Genomic DNA, 26,612 nt, shown 5'->3' with positions numbered 1-26,612 from the left:
GCGTGAAGAACAGCTAAGATCCTGCTCACGCGGGTGCAAACATGGCGTAAGTGTGTGCACGTGTGTGTGTGTGTGTGTGTGTGTGTGTGCATGTGTGTGTGAGTCCATCATCTGAGTGAGTCTGTCTCCCTCCACACCGCATCACACCGCCACCCCACCATGCTACCTCACCTCACCGTCCCGGCCACCCAAAACTCCAGCCTGTCGCACCTCACTGTCCCGGCCACCCAAAACTCCTGCCCGTCTCACCTCAACATCCCAACCATCCAAAACTCCAGCCCGTCTCACCTCACTGTCCTGGCCACCCAAAATTCCAGCCCGTCTCACCTCACTGTCCCGGCCACCCAAAACTCCAGCCTGTCGCACCTCACTGTCCCGGCCACCCAAAACTCCAGCCCGTCTCACCTCACTGTCCTGGCCACCCAAAACTCCAGCCCGTCACACCTCAACATCCCAACCATCCAAAACTCCAGCCCGTCGCACCTCACTGTCCCGGCCACCCAAAACTCCACATCAACACTCACATAAACAACGTTGACGAAGTCATCGTCCGCCAGGGTCTCCAGCATCTCGTTGACAGACGTCTTGATCAGTTTGAGAGTCAGGCCAGACACGCTTCCACTCCTACAGGGTGAAAAGATGAATTACCGCTTATCAGCAGCACAATCTGTCTCATTCACTTACCTTCCACTAAAAAAGGATTTATCGCAACAGTTGTCACAGGAGAGACGCTCAAGAACAGAGTGCAGAGCTTCAGATAGGTCAATATTTCCACCTTGGGAAATCATCTGGCAACAAGTAACAAGGCACGACTCTGTAATTGAGGGAAATCTTTGACCAATCTAACTTTCGACTGGACATCAATGGAAGATGAGTTTATCGAGTAACTCACGCGTCCACGAGGATTATCATGTCTTTGGGCGAAGCGGCTCCCTGAATGTACCTAGATGACAGATGGAAAGAGTTTCAAACACCCATGGACATGAATCAATATCAGCAAAAATATATATATATATTTAGTTGTGGTGGTAAGTGTTGGTAACTCTTTAACACAATTACAAGTTACATAATCATCAAATAACTAATCATTGACAACTAATCATCAATATTATTCAGGTTATTATTATCAGGTAACACAACGTTATTTTCAAAATCATATTTGTACCGAGCTTTAAAAGTAATTCCATGTTGCAACAAATCCCACAGAGAATACAGGATGCTGCTGTGTTGTCACTCATCTTTCCCTTTGAGCTAGTCGTCCAATTCATCGTCCTCAATGTTCTAGTTATTTTTCGTAATAACTTTGCGCTCTGCTCTATTGGAACTATCCCTTTAATCATATGTTATCATGAAAACGTTCAACCACGTGTACGCACCCACCTGCCTGACCACGCCCACACCCGCTCACATATAAGCGGGGTCATGGCCATACTACCAGCTCCTTCCCTACTTTCACCACCGTGAAGTCCGTGTATAGCACCTCTTCAAGTTCAGTGCCGGAAGTAGTTAGTTGGTTAAGGAGCTGTGCTGACATTCTGCTTTTGTTTTCTCTCTCTCACACATTTTCGGGAAAAGAAAGGGATAATGTCTTCACCACTAAAGAGCTTAGGCGATTATCATTCTGACCTCCACCAGCGCTTCACAGTCGCAGCTTCCTCCGTGCGTCATGGGGCGTTCCTGGCTCCACGGTTGTGGCAGACAGTTGCGCCTCAGCGGCGTCCGGAGGAGAGTGTGCGTCGCAGAGGGGCTGTCAAGCTCCCATCTCCTGTGAGGTGGCCGAGTTCCGGTTCTGGTTCCCCCGCCGGAGGGCAGTCAGCCGGTAGGCTGGCAGTCCCTCTGGTGGCCGGGGATTTGCGACACAGGCTCTTTGCCTCGGCTCGTTCAGCGGACAGCCTGGCGGCTGTGTTGAGCTGGTACAGAGTGAGAATTCCCTTGTCTCCTCTCCATCGCATCCGATGGAAACTGAGGATTACATGGAGGGGGCGGGGGCATTCTTGTTCGACGCTCCAGCGGAGACAGAGCATTAAAGTCACCACCCCCGAGACGAGATGCCCTGCTATCAGCCGCACCGGATGTTGGCTCCCACCTATCCTATGGAGACAGTGAGTGTAGCCTCCCAAACGCGAGGGATGCGAGCGAAGTGGAAGAAGGTGTGCAAAGGGAGTTGCGTGCCTTGTTCCCCGAGCTCATGACAGCAGCCGCCCGTGCAAACAGTGTGGCGCTGCCACAGCCACTGCCGTCACCTGTTCCCAATGACATGATAGGTCATCTCTGGCAATGCCGTCCTGTGAGGGAGGCAAGTGTTGTCTGCCCATTCTTCCCGCCGATGGAGGCTTACGTGGCGCAGGGACAGGTAATTCCCCGCATTGTCGGCCTCACCTCCACCTACGTGCCTTTCACGCAGGTGGTGGGTTTGGTCCAGGGGTTGAAGGAAGAGGTGCCACGACTTGATAGCCCGATGGCATCCATCCTTTCCCCCGAGATGGTGTGGGAGCCGAAAAAGAAGCCACTTCCCCAGGGGAAGTCGGGCTAAGCAGTTGGCTGTCTGGAGTGACCAGATATTCATCGCCTCGACCCAGAGCCTGGCTGCGACCTCCAACATAGCGCAGCTGGCACACTTCATGTCGGGGCTGTCACGTATGTGGGTTGTTCATTATCATTATTGCCATATTTTTAACACCACGTAAACATCAGGTTAGTAGGGGTGGGACGATACATCGATCCAGATTGATATATCGATCTATTATCAATAATCAAATAGGATCGATGCAACGTAAAAAGATCGATTCATATTGCGATACTCTTATTTTGAAAATCCCCTCGTGAGCATATCCGCCCGGCCGGAAGAACAACATTAGCTCAGCGCAGCTCCGTGTGTAGACGTTAGATAGTATTGCTTCAGAGTCCGCCTATTTTGCCCGAAATAAGTGCCTGTTGTTTTTTCCCCACAAGGGGTTAAATGCATCTAACATGCTTTCCATCCTCTCCATTCCTTTATGCCCAATATGTCGCGTTAAATACCGAAATGAACGTTGCGTTAGCGTGAGCTAACTATGCTAAGCACTGCAGCTAACCATGAGAGGAGAGGAGAGGGGACTTGGGAAAGAGCAAGGGTGGGGGCACTGGGCAGTCTACCTTTCTGTGGGGGACTGGGTTGCGTGAGGGGCATTCTGTGTGTGTGTGTGTGTGTGTTACTGAGGATGGACAGATAATGTTGATATTTAAACATGAATACATAATATATGTATTCATGATCATCATGCAACATAAAACAATTGTAGGACGTTTGGGAGAGGAAAGGGTTTTAGCTTGCGTGTTGTGAGTTCCAAAACATTTTACTTAAAGTTTAAAGCTCAATATATAAAAAGTTAACAGGAGGTCTATTTGTATTAAAAACAATAGATTGTTTTTCATTTAAATGTCTGGAAGAGCTCAAAAATAAAAACATCAATTGATATTTCCGTAGCCTTTTTTTAGTCAATCTAAATGTGACTGATTGTGTTAAATGGGCACATAATATCGCCTCATATCGATCGCAGGCACCTGAATCGAATCGTATCGTATCGTGGCAGACTTTGTGATATCGGCAAATATCGTATCGTTGTCCAAAGAATCGATATCGTATCGTGATGAAACTGGTGATTCCCACCCCACAGGTTAGTATATGTAATATGTGTTATTTTGTTTGTATGTGATGTGTCATCTTCTAAACCCTTTTGTCTTTCCCCTTTTCCCAGATGCCACTTGTCTCACTGATTGGGCTGATTGCACCTGCTGATTGCACCTGCAGGCAGTCAGTCTGAGACGAGTGGTTATTAACCTGGAAGATGACACACATCGGGGCGCCTCACTAAGTCATTGCCACTAGCCAGGGTGGAGTGAGGAAGTTGCCTATCTTGCCACTATTGAGTGGATGCTTTTGAGCACCTTTTGTAAATGCCATTTACCACTGTGTGTGGGCAATCTTATTGTGTTGGTTTTATCTCCCACTTTGTGTGATTCCCTAACAGGTGGGATTATTATTGTATATATTATTGGCCTCTGCGCCATTTCCCTCCATCAAGGGGGATATATATATACTGTATTGCCTTATTGCTGGGTGGTTCCCAGTGCTTACCTCTGCTTAATAGCTTTGTGTCCTATGACACGTCTATATTTTGCTTAGTGTTTGTTTGTCTTATTATATATTCCCTGTTTGTTCTCCCTTACCCTTTTACCCTGGTGGTGTGTGTGCTGTGGGTTTAAATCCCCACTATAATAAATATCATTTCTTCTTTGGAAAACAGTGGGTTTCAAGCCCCACTATAAGAAATATCATTTACCATTTGAAAACACCTTTGTTTATTACTTGCCTACCGGGACCTGTGCTAAGGCACCTGACTGGACGGGCTGGTGTTCATGTACAGCCCGCTCCAGGTATATACTTTTTTGGTTATCAAACCTTTGTACATGACAGGGCTGATGATGGGCGGGGTGGTACTGGATGACCACCAGAAGTACCTCCACACCCAGGCGACGGGAGCCATCCTGCACCTCTCGTAGCTCCAGGCGATAGCTGCGGGAAAACAACGCGCCCTGGCCACTCTTATCCAGCGCCACCTGTGGCTGGAGCAGGCGGCACTGACGGATCAACAGAGGATCCCCCTCCTTATGGCCCCCCTCTCCGACGCTGGGCTCTTCGGCTCGGCGATGCAGGAGATGGCGTCAGCCTGCAGAGACCTGGAGGAGCAGCGGCCCGTCCTACAACCCCACTTCCCCCGGCCCGACACCACCGCAAGTGGCGTGAAGCGGAGGCAACGCCGGAGCAGGTCTTCGGCCGTCGCCACCGCCACTGCTGGCCCTGCCAGCAAGAAGCCTAAGGGCTTGTGTCCATAGCGGACGTTTTTTTCAAGGCGGACCGCTTAAAAAAAAAAAATCTTGCGACTGCTGCGGCTGCGCCACTTCCTCGATGTTAATTACCTTGATGAGCGCGCTTCTTTCCAAAAGTTGAACTAGTTTCAACTTTATGTGGTGGGAGCGCTCCGCACAAAAACGCTGCCGCCGATAGCACTAAAACGCGAGGCGCAGGGCTGGGAAAATGAGCGCGCCTGTCGCGTCTCCAGCATAGAAATGAATGACAGAAAGGAGCTGACAACTCATAAAACGTCCGCTATGGACACAAGCCCTAAGAGTGGAGGAGGAGAGGGTGCCACCACCGCTGCTGCCAGTCATCCTGCGCCCGGGGGGAACGGTAGGGAACGACGTGGCCAGACGGCTCCCCAGCACCGTCCCTCCGGGCCAGCTGCCCGTGGTGGCAAATGGCACTCCGCGCGCGGCGGGCGGCGCAAGTTACTTTTACCCCTACTGCCCCCACTCCCCTTCCCCCCCCCTCGCCAAAATGATTTCGTTTATTAAATAAAGGGTCCCTCCTGAAGAGGGACTATTTTTTGTTAACAAAACGTGTGTTAATTCACTGTATTTTGGGGGATACGACATGTGCAATTTAAACCCACAGCTAAGAATGCTGGGGTTGCATTCTTGCTTGAAGAGTTGTGCAGTTTTCTCTGAAAATGCGCGTTGGTTGCTATTGTGTATAACTTAGCAAGGCCTGTAGTTCTAGCTCTTAGCCAAGGGCTTATGTCCTTCTCTCTACCTAAAACGGCGTTCTTTCTTACGTGAGTAAAAGTGAACTTGGGGTTTTATTGTATGATGAGAGTTGTGTGTGTTTCATGTAAATACGTTTTAGGTAGGGATGTCCGATATTATCGGCCTAACGATATTATCGGCCGATATCGGCATTAAAATGTGATATCGGAAAATATCTGTATCGGTTTTCAAATTTTTTATTTTTATTTTTTACAGTTCTATAGAAATGATGTCTGATATTATCGGCCTACCGATATCATGCCCGTTAGGTGGGCCACCGGGAGCGGTGCGTTTGCGTACTGACCATCTTGGTGGCGCCTCCTGTTATGTTCTGGATCGACAGGCGTACCTACCCCCCTCTTAGGACTGGGGGCGGCAGCGTGACAAGGGCACGGGACTTGTCCTGGTCGCGCTGGACCGGATCAGTTTAACCCGGTGTCTGCCGGGGCGCAGACAAGTTCTGGTACCCCGAAGGACCCTGAGCTTTTCCGGGGGGGAAATGCCTGGGCGTGCCGGACGTCACAGTGGTTGATGTCATGAATGTGTGTGTCATGTAGATGCCACTACGAGTTGCCCTTAACAGTGGTGTGCGTTGGTCCATACTGTGTTGTACCTTTTTGCACAATGTTAGGTGGGTTGGTCCTTCTCCATTCGTTTTCACCCCTCCCTCCCTGCTGTGCCGGGGATGGGAGGGGCTGTCGGGGAGGTTGCTTCTGTCAACTCCTCTATGCATCCCTGTGTAGGTCCCGGTCCTCCAGGCCCAGGTCGGGTTTTGCCCTCGTTGACCTGTTGGCCTGGGTTAACCCTTTTTAAACCTGAAATGCCTTGAACTGCATTGTATAGCCTGTGTATACGCGCAGTTATGTTTCCGGGGTTTCTTAACACATTCGGGGCCATTGGGCTGAGTCTAATTAATCTCAAGAGGACCGGGGAATGTAAACAAACGTGGGGCTGTTTGTACAGCTAAATCTATACTTTATAGTATTGCTATCTGTCCATTCTCATTGTCAATTGAGTCCATAAACCGTCCCTTCAAAATGGCTTAAAGAAAAAAAAATTCATCAATAGGTTCTCATTTTATAGTGCCGTGAATATAAACGTTATATGGGATTTGGGACTAGTATATTTTCTGGAAGGCTCTCTGCATTGCTACTATTTTGTTTTTATCAACTTGCTTGTGAAGCACTTTGGTGTCAGCTGCCGCTGCCTGGAAATGTGCTATACAAATAAAACTGACTTGACTTGACTTGACTTGGCTTGGCCGGCCATCATACTAACACAATTGGCAGTGTTAGAGGGTGGGAAAGTCGGTGGGTGGGGATTGGACGTTGTGGACAGCGACTCCTACAGGTCGGTTGGGTGACGCCTGTACAGCAGAAACAGGAAGTATCGGGGGCAGCGTGAGCTGCTAACGTTATATCCAATGGCATTTCCGTTTTACAGATGCTACAGAAATAACTCAAACTGCATATGATCGGGACGATCCCAAAGCATGTATGCATGAAAGGGTGAAAGGGTGAAAGGGGGGGGGGGTACGTCGTTTATTATTATTGATTACCAATAACCGTGTTCGTCTAACTAGCCACATAGGCCGATCGCCTGGATGGCTATCAAAACAATGCCCGATCGGGCTGTATTTTACGTGAAAAAATCTTACCGTGGTCCGGGCTGATCCCCCCGAGCATTTCCCCGTTATCGATCGCCTGGTAGATCTGGTAGATCGATATGTCCATTGGCTGATGATAAATCCCCTTATTGCATGGTGAAATCTGCGATCCGAAACGGAATCCAAGCTACATGCTGCACATCCAGAATCCTGCTACTGAAATCTCCATTGAAAGTAAAAAAAAAGACTGATCCGTTCAGCCACAGGGCACACTGCATTAGCGTGATAGCGCCCCTAAGAGGATCTGGCCGGTATTGCACCTTCTCGAATTCATAGAGTAGGGTAAATCTGCAGTGCCGCACGGCGACCTTGAATAGGTTATTAAAATGGAATAAAAGCAATAACAACTTCCCACGGATATATCCGTACCTCTGTCCACAACCGGTGGAATCGAAACACGGAGATCTCCGTGGCCCGTCCCGAATGTGTTAATGGGTTAAGGGAGCAACCATTTTCTGTTAATAAACATAGGGGGGGTGGTTGTCTCCCCGGTGTGTTGGTAGCAGAGTCGACTCTCTGGTTGAGCCCGGGTCTGACCCCGGCTGCCCGAGAGTATGCCCCTGCATGTTTTGTGACGTCTGCCAATTGTGTCAAACTCTTTCTCTGAACCTCGACCCTGCAGGATTAATAAATTGGCAGGGTCAGGGTTCGTAGTGGAATCTGTTCGCTGGCGGAGTTGGTTAACTCCGCAAGGTTCGTGGCCCCATGAGATTGTGACATGGTGCACGGCATACCGAACACCCTTTCCGCCGGGATACTGTTCTTACAGTAAGCCCCTTAGGCGCATGTCTAGTCCGCAGTGCTCCGGGCGCAGGTCGAATTCTGCTCTTAAGACCTGTCGACCTGGATTGAGGGATCAACCTCCTTGGAGGGTTGTCTCCCCGGCGCGCCAGCTGGCCCCACGACATTGTGGGGGGAGGCCTCCTTGGGAGCGCTTCGGAGCAGCGTGCCAGGGGGAGAAGGGCCTTCACCTATTTTAGGCCCTGTCCGATATGCTGGCGATGTGGGGGGTGGTGTCACCAGTGACCGTCTGGTGGGGTCTCGATGCTGCGGCCTCGTTGACCTCACCAGGCCCCTTTTTCAGGGGGTCCTAGCCCCTGTGATGTGGCCTGGGGCTGGGACCTCCTCCGCGCCCCGCTGCTACGGCCTTGCCATGGGGTTGGGGCTTTTTTACCTCAACCCTGTGATGTCGGGGGCTGTGACAAGGTTTTTTTGCTTCACGTCCGTTCCCTGGTGGCGTGCGGGATGCACGTCCGAGTAATCGCGGGCCCTTCTAAAAGAAGGTAAGTCCCACGGTCTGCTCACCCTAGCGTTTGAGGTGCTGAACCCTCTTCGCACAGTCGGGTCCGATCTCCCTCCCGTCCCTCACTAGGGGGGGTATTCTGATGGTTGTAGGGGCTCTCAGTGGGAACATCTGTCGGGCTTTCCGCTCTGCTCCACTCTTGTGTTCCAATAGAGCAGAGCGCAAAGCTATACGAAAAATAACGAAGGACCCCACGTGTCTTCCGTTTCGGCGGTGAAAGACTGGGGAAAGAGCTGGTAGTATGGCAATGGCCCCGCTTATATGTGAGCGGATGTGGGCGTGGTCAGGCAGGTGGGTGCGTACACGTGGTTGAACGTTTTCATGATATCATATGATTAAAGGGATAGTTCCAATAGAGCAGCGCGCTCGCTATACTCAAATAACTAGGGTTATAGGATAACCTTAGTTTTCAAGGGAGTCCTCAATGACCACATTCTAGTTTTCAAGGGGGTCCTCAATGACCACATTCTAGTTTTCAAGGGGGTCCTCAATGACCACATTCTAGTTTTCAAGGGAGTCCTCAATGACCATGTTCTAGTTTTTCAAGTGGTTCCTCAATGACCACATTCTAGTTTACAAGGGGGTCATCAATGACCACATTCTAGTTTTCAAGGTAGTCCTCAATGACCATGTTCTAGTTTTTCAAGGGGTTCCTCAATGACCACATTCTAGTTTACAAGGGGGTCGTCAATGACCACATTCTAATTTTCAAGGGAGTCCTCAATGACCATGTTCTAGTTTTTCAAGGCGGTCCTCAATGTCAATGTTCTAGTTTTCAAGGGGGTTCTCAATGACCATGTTCTAGTTTTTCAAGGGGGTCCTCGATGTCAATGTTCTAGTTTTCAAGGGGGTCCTCAATGTCAATGTTCTAGTTTTTCAAGGGGTCCTCAATGACCATGTTCTAGTTTTTCAAGGGGGTCCTCAATGACCATGTTCTAGTTTTTCAAGGGGGTCCTCAATGTCAATGTTCTAGTTTTCAAGGGGGTTCTCAATGACAATGTTCAATCAATCAATGTTCTAGTTTTCAAGGGGGTCCTCAATGTCAATGTTCTAGTTTTTCAAGGGGTCCTCAATGACCACTTTCTAGTTTTCAAGGGGTCATCAATGACCATCTTCTAGTTTTTCAAGGGGGTCCTCAATGACTACGTTCTAGTTTTTCAAGGGTGACCATGTTCTAGTTTGCAAGGGGGTCCTCACTGACCATGTTCTAGTTTTCAAGAGGGTCCTCAATGACCATGTTCTAGTTTTCAAGAGGGTCCTCAATGACCACTTTCTAGTTTTCAAGAGGATCCTCAATGACCATGTTCTAGTTTTTCCAGGGGGTCCTCAATAAAAAAAAGAAATGTAGTTTTTCAAAAGTAATAGAATTCATGTTGTCACAAATTGCCTTTTCACAGAAAGTAGGCCTAAAACATAATGTATGACTTGTATTGAATATTGTGTAATATCCATTCACTGCTGAACGCCGCTGAACAGTTTGTGATGTAAATTAGTATTTGTGTCAGTTATCTCACCACGGTCTTCTGCGTACGTCATAAAGGTCAATCTTACTGGGGGTCTTGCGAGCGTCCATCCAGGGCGACGCTGACAGAGAAGACAAAGATGAGGTCTGGATTAGAAGTTCAGACTTTAGGTTAAATGGACAGCAACACACTAAATAGACAGCTTTGAAATCAGGTGAGGGCTGAATAATGAACCTCACTTACACTGATGCTTACTGCTAGAATATAATGTGTGGATTTACGCGTCCTTCCACAAGTATTCAGCGCCATGTACACAGATGCGAGTCAGCGGATAGTTGTGTGCATTTGTGACATTAGATTTTTTTTTTATTGATTTAAATTTATATTTTAATAATTTAATTGTTTTTCCTCCTGTTTCAATGCCGCCTACATACAGTAATAGCACTAGTGCTAGTGAGCAGTATTCATGGTGTGGTAAATATTATGTAGGAAAAATAGGATGAAATATTAATCTGAGACAATCGCAGGCTTTGAAGATGATCACGGCTTCCTAACGGTGTGCTATCGGCATGGAGAATATTCTAGGCCGGCATCACACAAACAACTATACATGCAATTAACCCCCTAGTTCCCACTTCAATACGCTTCAATTCCGGCTCGGAAATACCAAAGGAGAAACCATAATGTAGATGTGTAAAATATGTAGTTTATCTAAGAGAAAAACCATAGATATGTAAAATATGTAGTTTATCTAAGAGAGAAACGTAAGGTTATGTATATAACCAAGTTCTATGAATACTGGTGACGCTCAGCGTCATCTGCACTAACCTCACTTCGTGCACAGCACTGAATACAAATCCACAATGTACCTTTACATACCAGCATCCGTCTGGCCACACCCCCATCCGCTTACCTTCATAAGCAGGTGTGTGGTCACCTACTCGCCTCCTTCCCAAACTTTCACCACAAGGCGAGGTAAAGGGCCGCAGTGGCGTCCTGACGCTGAGCGTCACCAGTATTCATAGAACTTGGTTATATACATAACCTTACGTTCTATATCATACTGGCTCCGCTCAGCGTCATCTGCACTACAGGAGCTGAGCGGGAGCCAGAAGCTCGACAAATGTACCCCGCTGAGGCCCCCCACAACCATCAGACCGGAGAGGACCGAGCCCCCCGACCCTCCCTAATGGAGGATACCCTCCCTATTGGAGGACGGGAGGGAGACGGATCCGACCGTGCGAAGAGAAACTCGAGCAACTCAACGCACAGGGTGAGCAGACCGTGGCTTGACCCCACGACTACGCACACGCACAACCCGCATGCCACCAGGGAACGAACGGAAGAAACAGCCCTCGTTACTGCCCCCAAAATCACGGGGGCAAGAGCAAACTCAACCCCGTGGCAAGGCCGTAGCAGCGGAGCGCGAAGGAAGACCCAGACCCACTGAAGGGACTGGATCCCCTGGAAAAAGGGGGCCCGGAGAGGTCAATGACGCCAAAGCATCAAGACCTCACCAGGAGGTCACTTAGTGACACCGCCCCCCACATCGCCAGCGTATTCGGACAGGGCCCCTCCAAGAGCGGGCCCTTCCCCCCACTAGTACGCCGCCTGGCACACTGACCCTGCAACACAGGCAGTCAGCATGGCCGTAACTTGAAGCACTCAAAAGGCTAAACTATAGCGGAAGCAGGCAGCAGGCTTTAGACCTGAGCCTGGAGCACTGCGGACGAGACAGGCGCCAAAGGGGTCAACTGAAAACAGCACCCCAGCGGAAGGGGCGTATGCTGGCAATGTTGCGCACCATGACAAAGCCTCCACCAAAAAAAACCCACCCAGAGGGGTCCAGGCAGAGAAGGCTGACACGATTGGCAGACGTCATGAACGTGCAGGGGCACACTCAACCGGGTAACCCGGGAGTTGACTCTGCTCCAACACACCAGGGAATCAACCACCCTCTTGGTACCACATGCGGTGATTGTTCCTATAACCCCTCAAGAAAAAACTCCAAAACACACCTGCGGGTATACACTGGCTATACCGCAGTACAAGTGTTTCAGTTTTCAAAAAGGGTTATTCCAGGCCTACGGGTCAACAAGACATTACTTCGGACCGGGCCCGGCGGCTCGGGAAGCACACAGGGTCACCAGAGGAGGTCCAGAAGACCACCCCAACAGCCCCCTCTTCGCCATGCGTGAGAGAGGAGCGAAAAGAAAGGAGAACCAGCCCTTTCATGATAGTGCCAGGTACAACCTGTACCCAACAAAGGGTCTCCATAACGCCCAACCCTGTGACACCCGGGCCGACCCGGCATTTCCATCCCCGAAAAAAGCACAAGTCCCTCAGGGTACCAGAACAGCAGATCTGCGTCCCCGGCGGACAACGGGTTAACTGACCTGGACCAGCGTGACCAGAACCAGTCCTGTGCCCTAACCACGCCGACATCCCCACTCCAGGAGAGGGGGTAGGTATGCGTGTCGATCTAAAACATGAAAAGAGGGCGCCACCCAGACGGTCCCATTCGTACCTCGCTCAGTGGCCCACCCCAAGGGCGTGAGACCCCTCTACCTATGTTCTGATCTATTCTGTTAACATCCCCCAGATATGAACGAGAATCCATCGAGACCCAGTAACAGGCGCTCGGAAGAGGAAAAAATGCCCCATCCCAGTTGCCCTATAAAAACGCTGTTTTAATAACGAGCAACCAAGGCGTACTAGCCTCCTGCGTGATTCTTATCAGAAAACACCCCGAGCCAGCACTATATACGCGTCGAGACCCAAACACATCAATGGATAGTCTAACCAGACACCAGACATTGGTCCTTCAAGTCGCCTGGGAGAACGACAAGGAGTTGTCGTGCTTCATATTCTTCACTCTTTTTATTATTAAAAAGAAAGAAACACCGACTGACATGAATCCCACGTGACGCGGCCGAGGGTAAAAAATTTTTAGATTCTTACATCCCGCCACCCTCACCACAGAGAGGAGACGGAAATCCGCAGAGAGACTTCCCACGTGAGCCACAGATTGAAAAGTCACGGTAACATTGAGTCATGTGACCAACAGACTCAAGTCACACGTATATCGAGCGTAGTAGAACAGTAAGTTCCTACGCTCTGCCCCGACAACTTGACAATGACAGACCCTACATACGGGTCTGAAAAAACTCACGGAAGCCGTCGTCCAATAGAAACGTGCCTAGTGATGTTTTCTATGACGGGGGAAACCCATGACTCAACCGCCCGTGATAGGTGCGGAGTCAGGGAAACCCTTCCCCCCCCCCTCCCCCCCCCTGCCTAACAGCTTGGCCCTGACCGAATGAAAAGAGAGTCCAAGAAACCCCCTGACCAATCAGAAGAGGGAAGGAGGGGTTTATCCGGTACCCCCTCGCAAGCCCAACCCTTGCATACGACAAAAACAAAATAGCCATATGATACCATAAGTAGCCAGTATGCTAATGAACAGCGCAAAGCTAATTCAATGCACGCTAGCCACAGACACGTCTGTGAACAGGGTTTATAACAAGGCCAAGTTATGTATGTGTGAACCCGACACCCGTGTTTATGTTGCAAGACACAGAAAATCTGATAGAGAGAGAGAGCGGCCTGAACCGCGGTACCTTTTCACACACGAGCATTACTGCAGACCAACGCAATAGTGTTGCGGCTCAATATCACTGTTTAAGCAACAGAGCACACAACTAACCTCTACTTTTATGTGAAGATTCAGGTCGAGGCAGAAAAAACCTTTTTCAACCGAGTGTAAGCTGCAGGCCTTGCTTAAGCTCTAACATGAATGTAGCGACCAACAAGACTTATAGTCTAGCCCTCCTATCAAACCCACACTAGCGAAAGGTTCACACGTCGTATCCCCATCATATGTTTGGTGAATAAACACACAGTTTGTAACAAAAAAATACAGTCCCTCCTTTTAGGAGGGACTCTTTATTTTTTATAAACAAAAATCATATTTGGGCCGGGAAGGGAACAGGGGGGGACCACAGAGGGAAAAAGTCATACTTTCAGCGACGCCTGACACGAGCCACTCGGGACTTGCCACCCCGGGGAGCCCCGGAGGGACGGTAAACAATAGGAGGCTGGTCACGACGATCCCTACCGTCACCTCCGGGCGTAGATGGGCCGGCTGCAGTGGCGGAGGCGCCCTCTCTCCTCCTGGCCTTCTTTGCCGAAGGTCCAGCAGTGGCGGTGGTAGCAGCAGCAGCTACGGCGGCGGAACCCCGACGATGAGCCTGCCGTCTGACTCCACCGGCGACATCGGGCGGGGGGAAATGAGGGTGGAGCACGGAACGCTCCTCCTGCATCTCCCTGCAGGTTGAGGTCATCAATTGCAGTACCGACCCGAAAAGTCCAGCATCGGAGAGGGGTGCTGTCAGAAGTGGAGTCCTCTTCTTCTCCGGCACACACGCCTGCTCCAGCCAAAGGTGGCGCTGGACTAGAGTGGCCAGGGCGCGTACTTTCCCAGCGGCTATGGCCTGCGGCTGGATCAGATGCAGGATGGCTCCTGCCGACTGGGCGAGCTGATCATGTTGCAAATAAGTCAGCTCCATACCGCCCGTCAGTATCCCGGACATGAATCTCGCCAGCTGCGCGATGTTAGAAGTGGCAGCCAGAGATTGCGTCGCGGAGATAAATGACTGGTCACTCCAGAAAGCCAACCGCCTCGCCGATTTCCCTTGGGGAACCGGCTTCCGTAACGGCTCCCACACCACCTCAGGACAAAGGAGCGCTGCCATCGGCCTATCAAGCCGAGGCACGCCCTCCTTCATGCCTTCTACCAAAGCCACCACCCTCGTGACTTGCATGTAGGCGGGGGTGAGGCCCATGATGTGGGAGACCACCTGTCCCTGACGGACGTAGGCCTCCATTGAGGGGAAAAATGGACAGACAACGTCCATCCCTCTCACAGGACGGCGTTGCCATAGATGACCTATGAGGTCGAACAAGAACCCGTCCGCTTCTACCATGTAGTCCTCTGTTTCCATCGGCCATGGAGAATCAGACGCATCCTCATCCGGCTCCAGCAACTCACCAAAACCAGGCCGTTCGCATCTACAAGCCACCATCTTGCGACGGGAGCGAGCCGACGCAAAAAGTTTGCGTCTCAAATCCTCCGCCACCAGAGGAGCCGGCCGCCCAACAGCGGACGACTCTCCGGAGGCAAAGGAACCAGAGCCGGAACCAGGCCATCACACAGGAGACGGCGCTGGTGCACCAGCTCCTTGGAGAGGCAAACTATCTATCGGACGCCTACCGGGCGCGGCTGCCGACCACGAAAGAGGCCTCAACCCCGCTCCAAGACGCACGACAGAGGAGGCAATGGAGAACCGCTGGTGAAGGGTGACGTTGCTAGCGCGACCCTCCGAGGTAAACATTATGACTTAGCTTTTTTCTTTGTAAATGTAAACACGTAACTCAACTTTCTTCAGCTAACAACCTCGTCAAGTGGGGTATACAACAGGCACTTCCTTGTGGTGAAAGTGAAGAAGGAGGCGAGTAGGTGACCACACACCCGCTTATGAAGGTAAGCGGATGGGAGTGTGGCCAGACAGATGCTGATATGTAAAGGTACATTGTGGATTTGTATTCAGTGCTGTGCACGAAGTGAGGTTAGTGCAGATGACACTGAGCGGAGCCAGTATGATATAGAACCATAGATTTGTAAAATATGTAGTTTATCTAAGAGAGAAACCATAGATTTGTAAAATAAGTAGTTTATCTAAGGGAGAAACCATAGATATGTAAAATATGTAGTGTGTCTAAGGGAGAAACCATAGATGTGTAAAATAAGTAGTTTATCTATGAGAGAAACCATAGATGTGTAAAATAAGTAGTTTGTCTAAGAGAGAAACCATAGATATGTAAAATATATAATTTATCTAAGAGAGAAACCATAGATATGTAAAATATGTAATTTATCTAAGAGAGAAACCATAAATATGTAAAATATGTAATTTATCTAAGAGAGAAACCATAGATATGTAATGTAAATGGCACCTCCACTCACCAATATTTCATAACCAACAACTACTTGTTGGGCATAAACCCGTTAACATTCCTCAGTGGGAAAAGAACGGAGTTCACACTCATGATATCCCCGTGTGTCTTTTTTCCTCTACTTACAACTAATATTGGCGCTTAAGGGGCATGGGGTTCCGTGGGCTCAAACACTACATCCACACCCCTTTATTAAGCTTATCAGAGACAGAACAACCTCTAGAGGGTTTGTCTCAGATTTCTATACACTTTTAATCAAATCCACATATAAAAATATATCACTAGATATAGTCTGGCGAGGGGACATCCCAGAATTAGACCCTGAGTTTGACTGGGATGATATTTGGACTAATGTTACATTAGCTTCTCGTAACCCTAATCACCAGCAAATACATTTTAATTATATTCATAGGACGTATCTCACACCTAGGAAGCTGTTTGCTAGCCTAGACAACTAAACTTTCAAACATTATGTAACTTGACAATTCCACTGACAGTAACAACACTACTCCTAAATGATATATCACTACTATCGACCTCCATACAGCAGAAAATAATCATTCTGGCAGGCTTTACTGCGGCCAATAGACTAATAGCCATGAGGTGGAAACAACCTGAGAAAGTCACAATGATTAACTGGTCTTTGACATTATTGGATAACATTTATATGGAGATCTCTACTGCATGGGTGATTGAGCATTGAGTTGTGGGTCTCAGCAGCCAAGAAGGTTAAAGCCATGATCTAGCGGTGAAGCGGGGTTGGGATGTTGGTCCTGAGGGGTCCTGGGGGCGTGTACCACTTCCGCAACAGATTTGATTTCCGGGGTTGGCCTGATTGGCCGCGACGGCCACGTGGCACGCCCCCGCGGCAGCCGCAGCGGCAAGCGCGCTACTGCTGGAGTTCACTTCGCCTTTCACATCGCTGCTGTTTAATAATATTGTCGCGTTGGCAAAAGCAGGATGAGAGAGCGTAGATTTCGCTGTGTATCATTTAATCATTTATCATTTAACATTTGAAAGACATACATTGTTGTCATACAGAAGTACAGAATACTTTTATCCAAAATGCTTCTTACTGTTACACTGTTAGAGACTGTGCTAGAGTCAGCTAGACAAATGAATGACTAATTCGGTCAGAAATAGCGTAACTAATAACGTTAGTAAGCACTGCTTATATGCTTATTATGTCTGCGGGGTACAGTAAACGTTTCTCCCAGTACATTCTGAAGAGCACACCGCTGTATGTTGGAGAACCAGCGGTCTTCCGCTCCTCCTCACTCGAGTGAGAGCAAAGCCGTGCGAGGGGTGCGGCACCTCGGCACAGCTCAGCCCTGTGTGACGCGAGCAGGAAGGAGGAGATGGGAGTCCTTCCAATCGGAATATGTTGTTTCTTTACACATATGTTGGATTATGAATATGTCTTTATAGCTATGCTGCCAGGCTGGAATATGTTGTTTCTTTACACATATGTTGGATTATGAATATGTCTTTATAGCTATGCTGCCAGGCTGGTCCGCGACCCTCCGTGGTGCGATCACCAGCGGGGAGAATATTCTCACACGAGCGGCATCGCTGAGCTCTGGTGACGGTCTTATTGGGGCTTATGCCGAGAAGCAGTAACACAACATTGCACCTGTTGTGTTATTGCTTTCTGACCGAATTAGTCATTCATTTGTAGCTATAAAGACATATTCATAATCCAACATATGTGTAAAGAAACAACATATTCCGATTGGAAGGACTCCCATCTCCTCCTTCCTGCTCGCGTCACACAGGGCTGAGCTGTGCCGAGGTGCCGCCCCCCTCGCACGGCTTTGCTCTCACTCGAGTGAGGAGGAGCGGAAGACCGCTGGTTCTCCAACATACAGTGGTGTGCTCTTCAGAATGTACCGGGAGAAACGTTTACTGTACCCCGCAGACATAATAAGCATATAAGCAGTGCTTACTAACGTTATTAGTTACGCTATTTCTGACCGAATTAGTCATTCATTTGTCTAGCACAGTCTCTAACAGTGTAACAGTAAGAAGCATTTTGGGGGAGCTCCAGTAGCTCACCGCATATCTCGGCGCTATTTCTGCGTCCGGGAAAACCGTGCTGTGTCACGGATCTGGTGGACTCCGAGTTCGATTCCCGGACCCGCCGTCATTTGCCAGAATGTCTTCCCCTGATCTATATCCCGTTTCACCCTGTATCTGTCGGTCATGCTTGACCAGAAAAGCGATAAACGCTAAAAAATAAAGTTTAAAAAAAAAAAAAGCATGCGGCTGCCGTGGGGGCGTGCCACGGCGTGTCACGTGGCCGTCGCGGCCAATCAGGCCAACCCCGGAAATCAAATCTGTTGCGGAAGTGGTACACGCGTCCTGGGGTGGGGGGTGGGAGTGGAGGAAGAAATTTCTTTTGTGATGTCTGTGATAGTACTGTCCTGTGATGTCTTGTGTGTTATTGATTTGCCGTTACTGTATTGTGTTGTGTTTTGTTACATGTACAAATTTAAAATTTTAATTTGATACAAAAAAAAGGAAAGCAGAGACTCTTTTTCTCGATATTGCCTGCTCACTTGTCGTCTGAATTGTAATGTTTTAATGCCAAGCGAAGGTACTGGAGAAATGGAGAGAGTGTGCTGGCTGACCGGATAGGCATTTCTGTCAACTGTCTCTCAAACACACACACACACACACACACACACACACACACACACACACACACACACACACACATACATAGCACGTACACATCTCTCTCGAGTGATGTGATTAACGAGAAATGTACATTATATACAATGGTGATTAAAGACATTTGAAAACGGGGCAAATTTGCAAGTTGCACTGGTGCAACCTGTTATAGTTTTTAGTAGCACAATTTCTAAAATGGTATATGATTAGAAACTGTTGAATTAGGCTACCATACTATTGATGAGTCCTTCGGATGAGATGCTAAACCGAGGTCCTGACTGAATCTCTGTCATTAAAGAACCCAGGACGCCTATCGCAGAGAGTAGGGGGTTCCCCGACTTTCCTGGCCAAATTCCCAATCAGGTCTCTGACATCAAAGCTACCTAATCATCCCTTCCCCTAAATTGGCTGATATCAATCCTTGTCTCCTGAGCCGCTCAGCCATTGTGTAGTGTGAGGTGTGCCTGGTGCCAGTGTATGGTAGCCAATGAGCCTGCATAGCCCAAGGTTGGGTGCTACCAGTGGTGGTGAAGGAGGCAATTTCCACCCTACATTGTGGGGAGCGCTTTGAGTGTCTAGAAAAGCGCTATATAAATGTAATGAATTATTATTATTATTATTATTATTATTATTATTATTATTATTATTATTATTATTATTATTATTATTATTATTATTATTATTATTATTATTATTATTATTATTATTATTATTATGAGAATCTAGCTTCAATTGTCTTCTAAAGATGAACACAACATTGTTTATAGTTTGTAGTGCATGCCGCCATGTTGACACTACATAACATAATGGCATCTCGGGAAAGGCGGAGAACACCCGAGTTTCCTACTTGGAACTTCCTACTTGAAACTCTGACTCTGACTCACTCGCCTATCACCGCAGAGACCCGGGGTTCGATTCCCGCTGTCAGCGGTACCTCCGACTTGGTCAGTTGGATCTACGAACACATTAGCAGTGTTTGCGGATGGGAAGCCGTTTTGGGTATGAGTCTTGGTCGTTGCAATAGCGACTCCTAGTGGTCGGTTGGGGCGCCTGTTCCGCGGAGAGGGAATCTGGGGGAGATATCGTGAACCGTCGCGGTTACACTCTCCCGGTAAAACTCTCCCGGTAAAACTCCTCGCTTTCAGGTGAAAATAAGCGGCTGGTGACTCCACATGTATCAGAGGAGACATGTGGTAGTCTACACCCTCCCCAGACCAACAGTAGGACAGTGCAACAGCCACAGGGGAATTGGCATAACGACTAAATTGGGGCATCGGAGAAAAGGGTAAAAAAATAAAAATAAATACGATTTTTTATGATTTATTAGACAGATGCTTTGCCCATCAGTGTGAATACATGAAGAGAAAAAAGAAAACAAGACAGCCCATTTACCCCTAATTGGCCAGTTACAAACACATATGGAATAGTCATTTTAAACAATGTCTAAACCAAATGCCTTATGATGTATTACTTAAAATCTCCACCTGCTCAATGCCTGTACAGCAAAGAGCAGAAACCGGACAAGAGTGAGTGGAGCCATGCACTTCAGCCAGTGTATGTGTGAGAGAGAGAGAGAGAGAGATAGATAGATAGAGAGAGAGAGAGAGAGAGAGAGAGAGAGAGAGAGAGAGAGAGAGAGAGAGAGAGAGAGAGAGAGAGAGAGAGAGAGAGAGAGAGAGAGAGAAAGAGAGAGAGAGATAGAGCGAGAGAGTGTGATTGCCTACTTTGCATGATAAGAGGGAGAAAATGGAGAAGCGCGAATGAAAATTCATGAATATTAGACATAAACTTTTTCCATGAAGCAATATAGTCTTTGATGATGACAGAGAATCTCATGAATAGAAATAGCTTGGCTGTGAAACGGCTCACTATAGAGGCTGGTGACAGGCTAATGCATTCTGAGATAGCATGATAACTGCTGCTCACACACAACATGAGTCATGTGAAAGATATTATGCATTAACCCCTTAAGCCCGATCGGTTGAGATTTATTTCACGTCATGAATAGATCAATACAGTCTCAGGGCATTATGGGGTAGAACACATAGTAGCATACTACAAAAACCTAGGGGTCCACAAAGACGACTTCAAACTTGAAATTGTAACAACCGATGAGGTACTCAAAAAATTTAGCGCCCTCCAACCTAACAAGGCCACTGGCCATGACAACATCCCCTCCAAATTCCTCAGAGACGCAGCAGCCGCCATCACCCTAGTCATCACACACATAATAAACCTCTCTATAAAACAGGGACACGTCCCCAAGGACTTCAAAATTGCGAGGGTGACCCCTCTGCACAAAAAGGGCAGCAAATTAGACCCAGGCAACTACCGCCCTGTTTCTATTCTTACCTCCATCTCGAAAGTCATGGAGAAAATAGTCTACGAACAGGTCGAAAAGTACCTGGCGGAAAAAAATCTAATCTACGAATTCCAATCTGGCTTCAGAACGTCCCACTCCACTGACACATGCCTCCTCTATTTGAACGACCACATCAAACAAGAGGTGGACGCGGGCAAATACTGCGGCATGGTCATGCTGGACCTACAAAAGGCCTTCGACACTGTCAATCACTCCATTCTGATGGACAAGCTAAAAGCAATTGGTTTTGATAGCTTATCAGTGAGCTGGATGCAATCCTACCTGGAGGGGAGAGAACAGATGGTAGAGGTAAACGGTACTCTACCCCCCCCCCCCCCCTCACAGTGAGCTGTGGTGTTCCACAAGGAAGCATACTAGGACCGCTACTCTTCCTAATTTATGCAAATGACATGTCGTCAGCCTGTGACTGCAACTTGTTCCTGTTTGCGGACGACTCAGCCCTGCTGGTCTCTGACAAGAACAAGTTGCAGGTTGAAAAAACCCTCAGCTCGGAACTAGGCAAAATCTGCATATGGCTCGCTGATAACAAACTATCATTACACATGGGCAAAACAGAGTCTATTCTCTTCGGTTCAAATAACAAACTCAGCAAGACCGACGGCTTCTCAGTTACAGTGGGTGACAATATTGTCACAAGGAAAGACGAAATTACCTACCTGGGTTCCATCCTAGAGGCAAATCTTTCCTGTGACAAAATGGCATCCAATGTAATAAAAAAAGTCAACCAACGAACTAGATTCTTGTACCGGATCTCCTCTCTGGTAAACAAGAATACCCTGAAGACTCTGGCAGGAGCACTCATTCAAGGGTACTACGACTATGCGTGCACCTCATGGTACCAAAGCACCTCAAAGGCGCTTAAAACAAAATTACAAACATCACAAAACAAACTGGTCAGACTACTACTTGACCTGAACCCCAGAACCCACCTCACCCCTGCCCACTTTGACAACCTAAGATGGCTTAGAGTAGACGACAGAGTACAGCAACTTGCAATGGGCCTGGTCTACAAGATACACTATACGACTAAGGTACCCATGTACATGTCAAAATACTTCCCAAAGGTCAGTGAATACCACAACCACTACACCAGAGGAAGCTCAACAAATCATGTTAAACCCAGATTCGGCTCAAACAAGGGACTAAACACGTTTCGCAATTATGCCACAACAATGTGGAACGCCCTACCCAAAGCTGTAAAGGAATGTGAATCCCTACCCACATTCAAAACCGCTCTTAAAGAGCACCTACGGGAGGCTGCAATTCGAAACTGGCCACCATAAATGCCCAAAACCCCCACCACCTCCTAATAGACAGTCTCCCCCCAACCGCATGTATATATACCCTCCCCGCCGTATGTATATTTCTCTCCCACCCACCCCCTCCTAATGTACAGTCCCCTCCCCATCATATCTATATACTCTGTCAGGATCTAGGGGTAACAGTACTGTATATTTGAATACCGTTTATGTCACAAATGTATCAGTACTAAATACCTATATGTCCCTATGCCATAAATGTCATGTATGTTGTGTATGTCATAAATGTCTATATGAATTGAAAATGGGGGACCCTGATGGAAACAAGACAAACGTCTTTCTCAGGTCTGCATCCCCTTAACAATTGTATGTATTGAGCCGTACTGTATTGTACCCATTCTGCAATCTGTTAAATAAAGTTTTCATTCATTCATTCATTCATTCATTCATTCATTCATTCATTCATTCATTCATTCATTCATTCATTCATTCATTCATATTAATTAATGTTGGGTTTCTTTTGTATGTAGCCAAGAGTAAATACCCTAACCCTATCAAAACAGCAGTCAAAGTGTATATTTTCAGCACTACATTTGTTTACCAATGATTTTAAGTGTTATTAGCGAAATATGCATTTATAAAAACATCCGCACATTGCATCGGAAACCGGATGATTTAGACACAAGGACATGACGCCATCATGAAATCATTGTAGTCCTAAGAAAGAGGAGACCCATTTAAAAAAAGAAACGACACTACCCAGCTCACACCAGCCGCTGTCAAAGCTGCAGCCGGCTGACATGGAAAAATAATGTTGACATTGGAAAGAGGGGATTTGGCGCGATCCATACAGTAGATGTATGACTTGGTCATAACGTCATTTTTAGGCCTGATATTCTATATTCATATTTCAAATTGCAAAATTCAGTACTGTATCTACAAAAAAACCTGTAAATCATCTGCTCTTTATTAATTTGCTTAGATGTTTAGTACACCCTATTTCTGACACTGGGAATACATTCAATAGGTCCATAGATGTCCTTAGATACATAAGAACATGCAACTGGACCTTGTAGAAGTGGAGCAATCTTCCATTTACTTGGATATGTACTTTTAGGCACATTTTCTGAAAATATGGCTAGGGTTTAAGAGGTTAAGCTGATGATGTGCCCGGCAATGCAAAAATAAAGCAGACACAATGCATGTATATTCTGTGTGTACGGATGATTTATAAAGGCAGGCTGTGAGTCGAAATATCTTCTGCTGTACTAGGATATCAAAACCGTGCACACATGTAAAATAACAGAGAAGACAGACAGAAAGCCAGACGTCAACCTGGGTTTGTCCTTCGTGATTCACTCTCTTCTCTACCAGCACTGCAATATTTTAGCCTGATGAGTCATAGACATTATACAGTATCAACATTTATTTAGTTGTGACTAGCAGTGAGTGTGGGTTGTTTTATATCTCCATATAATCCCATTATACAAATCCATCAACATGGTAACACCAGCATCTTTCACTTTCTCGTTGATACAAATCAATAGATGGATTCACAACGTTACAGTTGTCTCTCATACTAGCAAGGCCTGTCGCTTCCTCTCCTATTGGTTGAAACCTGTACCTCCACCTGCTTTTGAACTGTGAGTCCTGCGCTCGCCAGCATAAAAAACAGCTGCACTACTGATCCAGTCAAATCAAAAGCATGCAGTTGATTCGGGGTGGGGGGTATATGAGGAGAGTTTAAGAGGATGGACTTCGCCAACTCTGTTACACATAAGTCATGGCTGGTACAATGCAATAAAGTGGATTTAGTCTGCCCATAATCTCACACATCCTAAAACTACAAACAGTTTTGTACACATTAATTTGGTGGAGTTATTAAGTGAAACGGTTGGAATGTGTGATGTCACATATTCCAGGAGGTATTTGGGAAATTATTATTTTAAAATCAATACAATAGTGATTAACAGTTTAGAACACTTTAGAATAACTATCATTTATAATAGATTGTTCACAAACTGTTAGTCAACGTGTTATTAATGATTTGTTGTGTGATCCAACGTGATATTAGATACAGTAAATACCTGGGTAGTTGCGAGCCAACAGGAGATTAGATAAAGTAAATACCTGGGTAGAAGTGAGCCAACGTGAGATTAGATACGGTAAATACATGGGTAGTAGCGAGCCAGTGTGAGATTAGGTACATAAAATACCTGGGTAGTAATGAGCCAACGTGAGATTTGGTACAGTACATACATGTACCTTGGCTGGGTTTCCCAGTTTTAATGTACCTTAATGTTATGCAAATGTTTCTAAGGTATAACTTTCAAAAGGAGTTTGCTTCTCTGTGAGTGTTTACCAGACTATCTCAGCAGTTGCCTAAGCGACAGCTCAGCTGCAAAGGTACATCGTAAAGGACCTGTCCTTCACTGTGGTGCTGAAAAGTGCATTGATCGATGCCATGTGAATCGATGGTCTCTCTTGTATAGGCTTGTGAATGAAGTTTTAATATAGTGTTGCCATAATCATTTTACAATCAATCTAATATTGCAGAAGAGGAAGCTATGCGTATAGATGTAGGCTACAAAAGATACAAGAGCATTCATCTGGACATATCAGCCATAGTATAATACAGATCCAGCACTGAAAAATCGAACCTCTGCTGCACTCCACCACTCCACAGGCCAAACTGATTTTGTGACTCCTATTGTTCTGGACCGGGCCAGATTTCACACCTCCACTGCCTCCCACTGGGGAGACTTTTTCATCTTAAATTTGTATTCGTCCCAAACGCCCCAGCTCCATCCGATTCCTTCGTTTTTTTCACTGTTTACTTATCATGCATTGCAACACTAATATATGGGCAGTACCCCAAGTCAGACTGCCCATATAAAAATTATCTTGGTGGTCTGAGGGCAGTAGCCCCCGACCCCCTCCCTGGGGGAGCACTTGAGTTAAGTACCCTCCCTTTGTTCACTTTGGGAGCCAGTCACCAGCCCCCGAAATATAACACCTGAGTGCTTGTTCTAAAGTGGCAGAAGGGATCTGCATTTTCAGTGCTGCATCTGTATGTTCTTATTGAAACAAAAGTCTAATGTTAACGTTTTTTTGTCATATAAGATATAGAAACTCTAGCAGGATATTCACTGATTCCCACTGACTTTTCTCTGCAGTCTAAACATCTAAAGGTAGAGTTTACGATGCACATGGGTAGCAGTGAGCAGTGTGAGATTAAGTATAGTAAAGTGGGCCAGTGTGATATTAAGTGTAAATACCAGAAGTGAGCCAGTGTGAGATTCGGTGTAAATACCAGAAGTGAGCCAGTGTGAGATTAGGTGTAAATGCCAGCAGTGAGCCACTGTGAGATTAGGTGTATATACCAGCAGTGAGCCAGTATGAGATTAGGTATAAATACCAGCAGTGAGCCAGTGTGAGATTAGGTTTAAATACCAGCAGTGAGCCGTGTGAGATTAGGTTTAAATACCAGCAGTGAGCCGTGTGAGATTAGGTGTAAATACCAGCAGTGAGTCAGAGTGAGATTAGGTGTAAATACCTGGATAGTAGCGGGCCAGTCCTGTGGCGCTACCAAACACCTGCCAACGTAGGGTGGGGTCATCTTCTCTATTCTTCTTAAAAACATCCTCCAATGCCTCTGTCCAGTTTAGCTCATTTAGAACGATGGTGGCTGCAAAAACACACATGCATGCGTACACACACACACACACACACACACACACACACACACACACACACACACACACACACACACACACACACACACACACACACACACGTCACACACACACACACACACACGCGCAAAATGAGGAAAACAATACATCCATGCACTAGTAAATTGATTGACATGTCTGGGTTGATGGATGCATTGAGCATGACTTACAGTTTCAATTATCTTCTCCATACCGTGTGTTCATGTGTGTGTGTGTGTGTGTGTGTGTGTGTGTGTGTGTGTGTGTGTGTGTGTGTGTGTGTGTGTGTGTGTGTGTGTGTGTGTGTGTGTGTGTGTGTGTGTGTGTGTGTGTGTGTGTGTGTGTGTGTGTAATATAGACAGAGATCTGAGAGTGCTGTGAGGGAACTACAGTAAATGATAAATGGTAAATGGCTGCATTTATATTGCGCTTTTATCCAAAGTGCTTTACAATTTGTTCATGACATTTTACCCATTCACTCACACGTTCACACCGATGGCAGAGGCAACCAT

The 26,612-nt window shown here is 47.1% G+C and overlaps 1 protein-coding gene across 1 annotated transcript in view; it reads right to left on the bottom strand.

The window, feature by feature from the left end:
- Nucleotides 1–26,091, bottom strand: part of LOC311245342 (voltage-dependent calcium channel subunit alpha-2/delta-1) — a gene marked incomplete at both ends in the record, with an annotated part of 125,592 nt that extends 99,501 nt beyond the window's left edge. The window contains 4 exons of the mRNA XM_084335185.1: nt 525–624; nt 893–943; nt 10,109–10,178; nt 25,944–26,091. Coding sequence (XP_084191311.1) covers nt 525–624; nt 893–943; nt 10,109–10,178; nt 25,944–26,091 — 369 coding nt within the window. The remainder of the gene's footprint in view (nt 1–524; nt 625–892; nt 944–10,108; nt 10,179–25,943) is intronic.
- Nucleotides 26,092–26,612: the final 521 nt, after the last annotated feature.

The sequence above is a fragment of the Notolepis coatsorum genome (assembly GCF_963971535.1).
Source record: "Notolepis coatsorum genome assembly, chromosome: 18".
Taxonomy (NCBI): domain Eukaryota; kingdom Metazoa; phylum Chordata; class Actinopteri; order Aulopiformes; family Paralepididae; genus Notolepis; species Notolepis coatsorum.
Note: the sequence above shows the minus strand (reverse complement) of the source record. Positions and strands in the feature narration are given on the sequence as shown.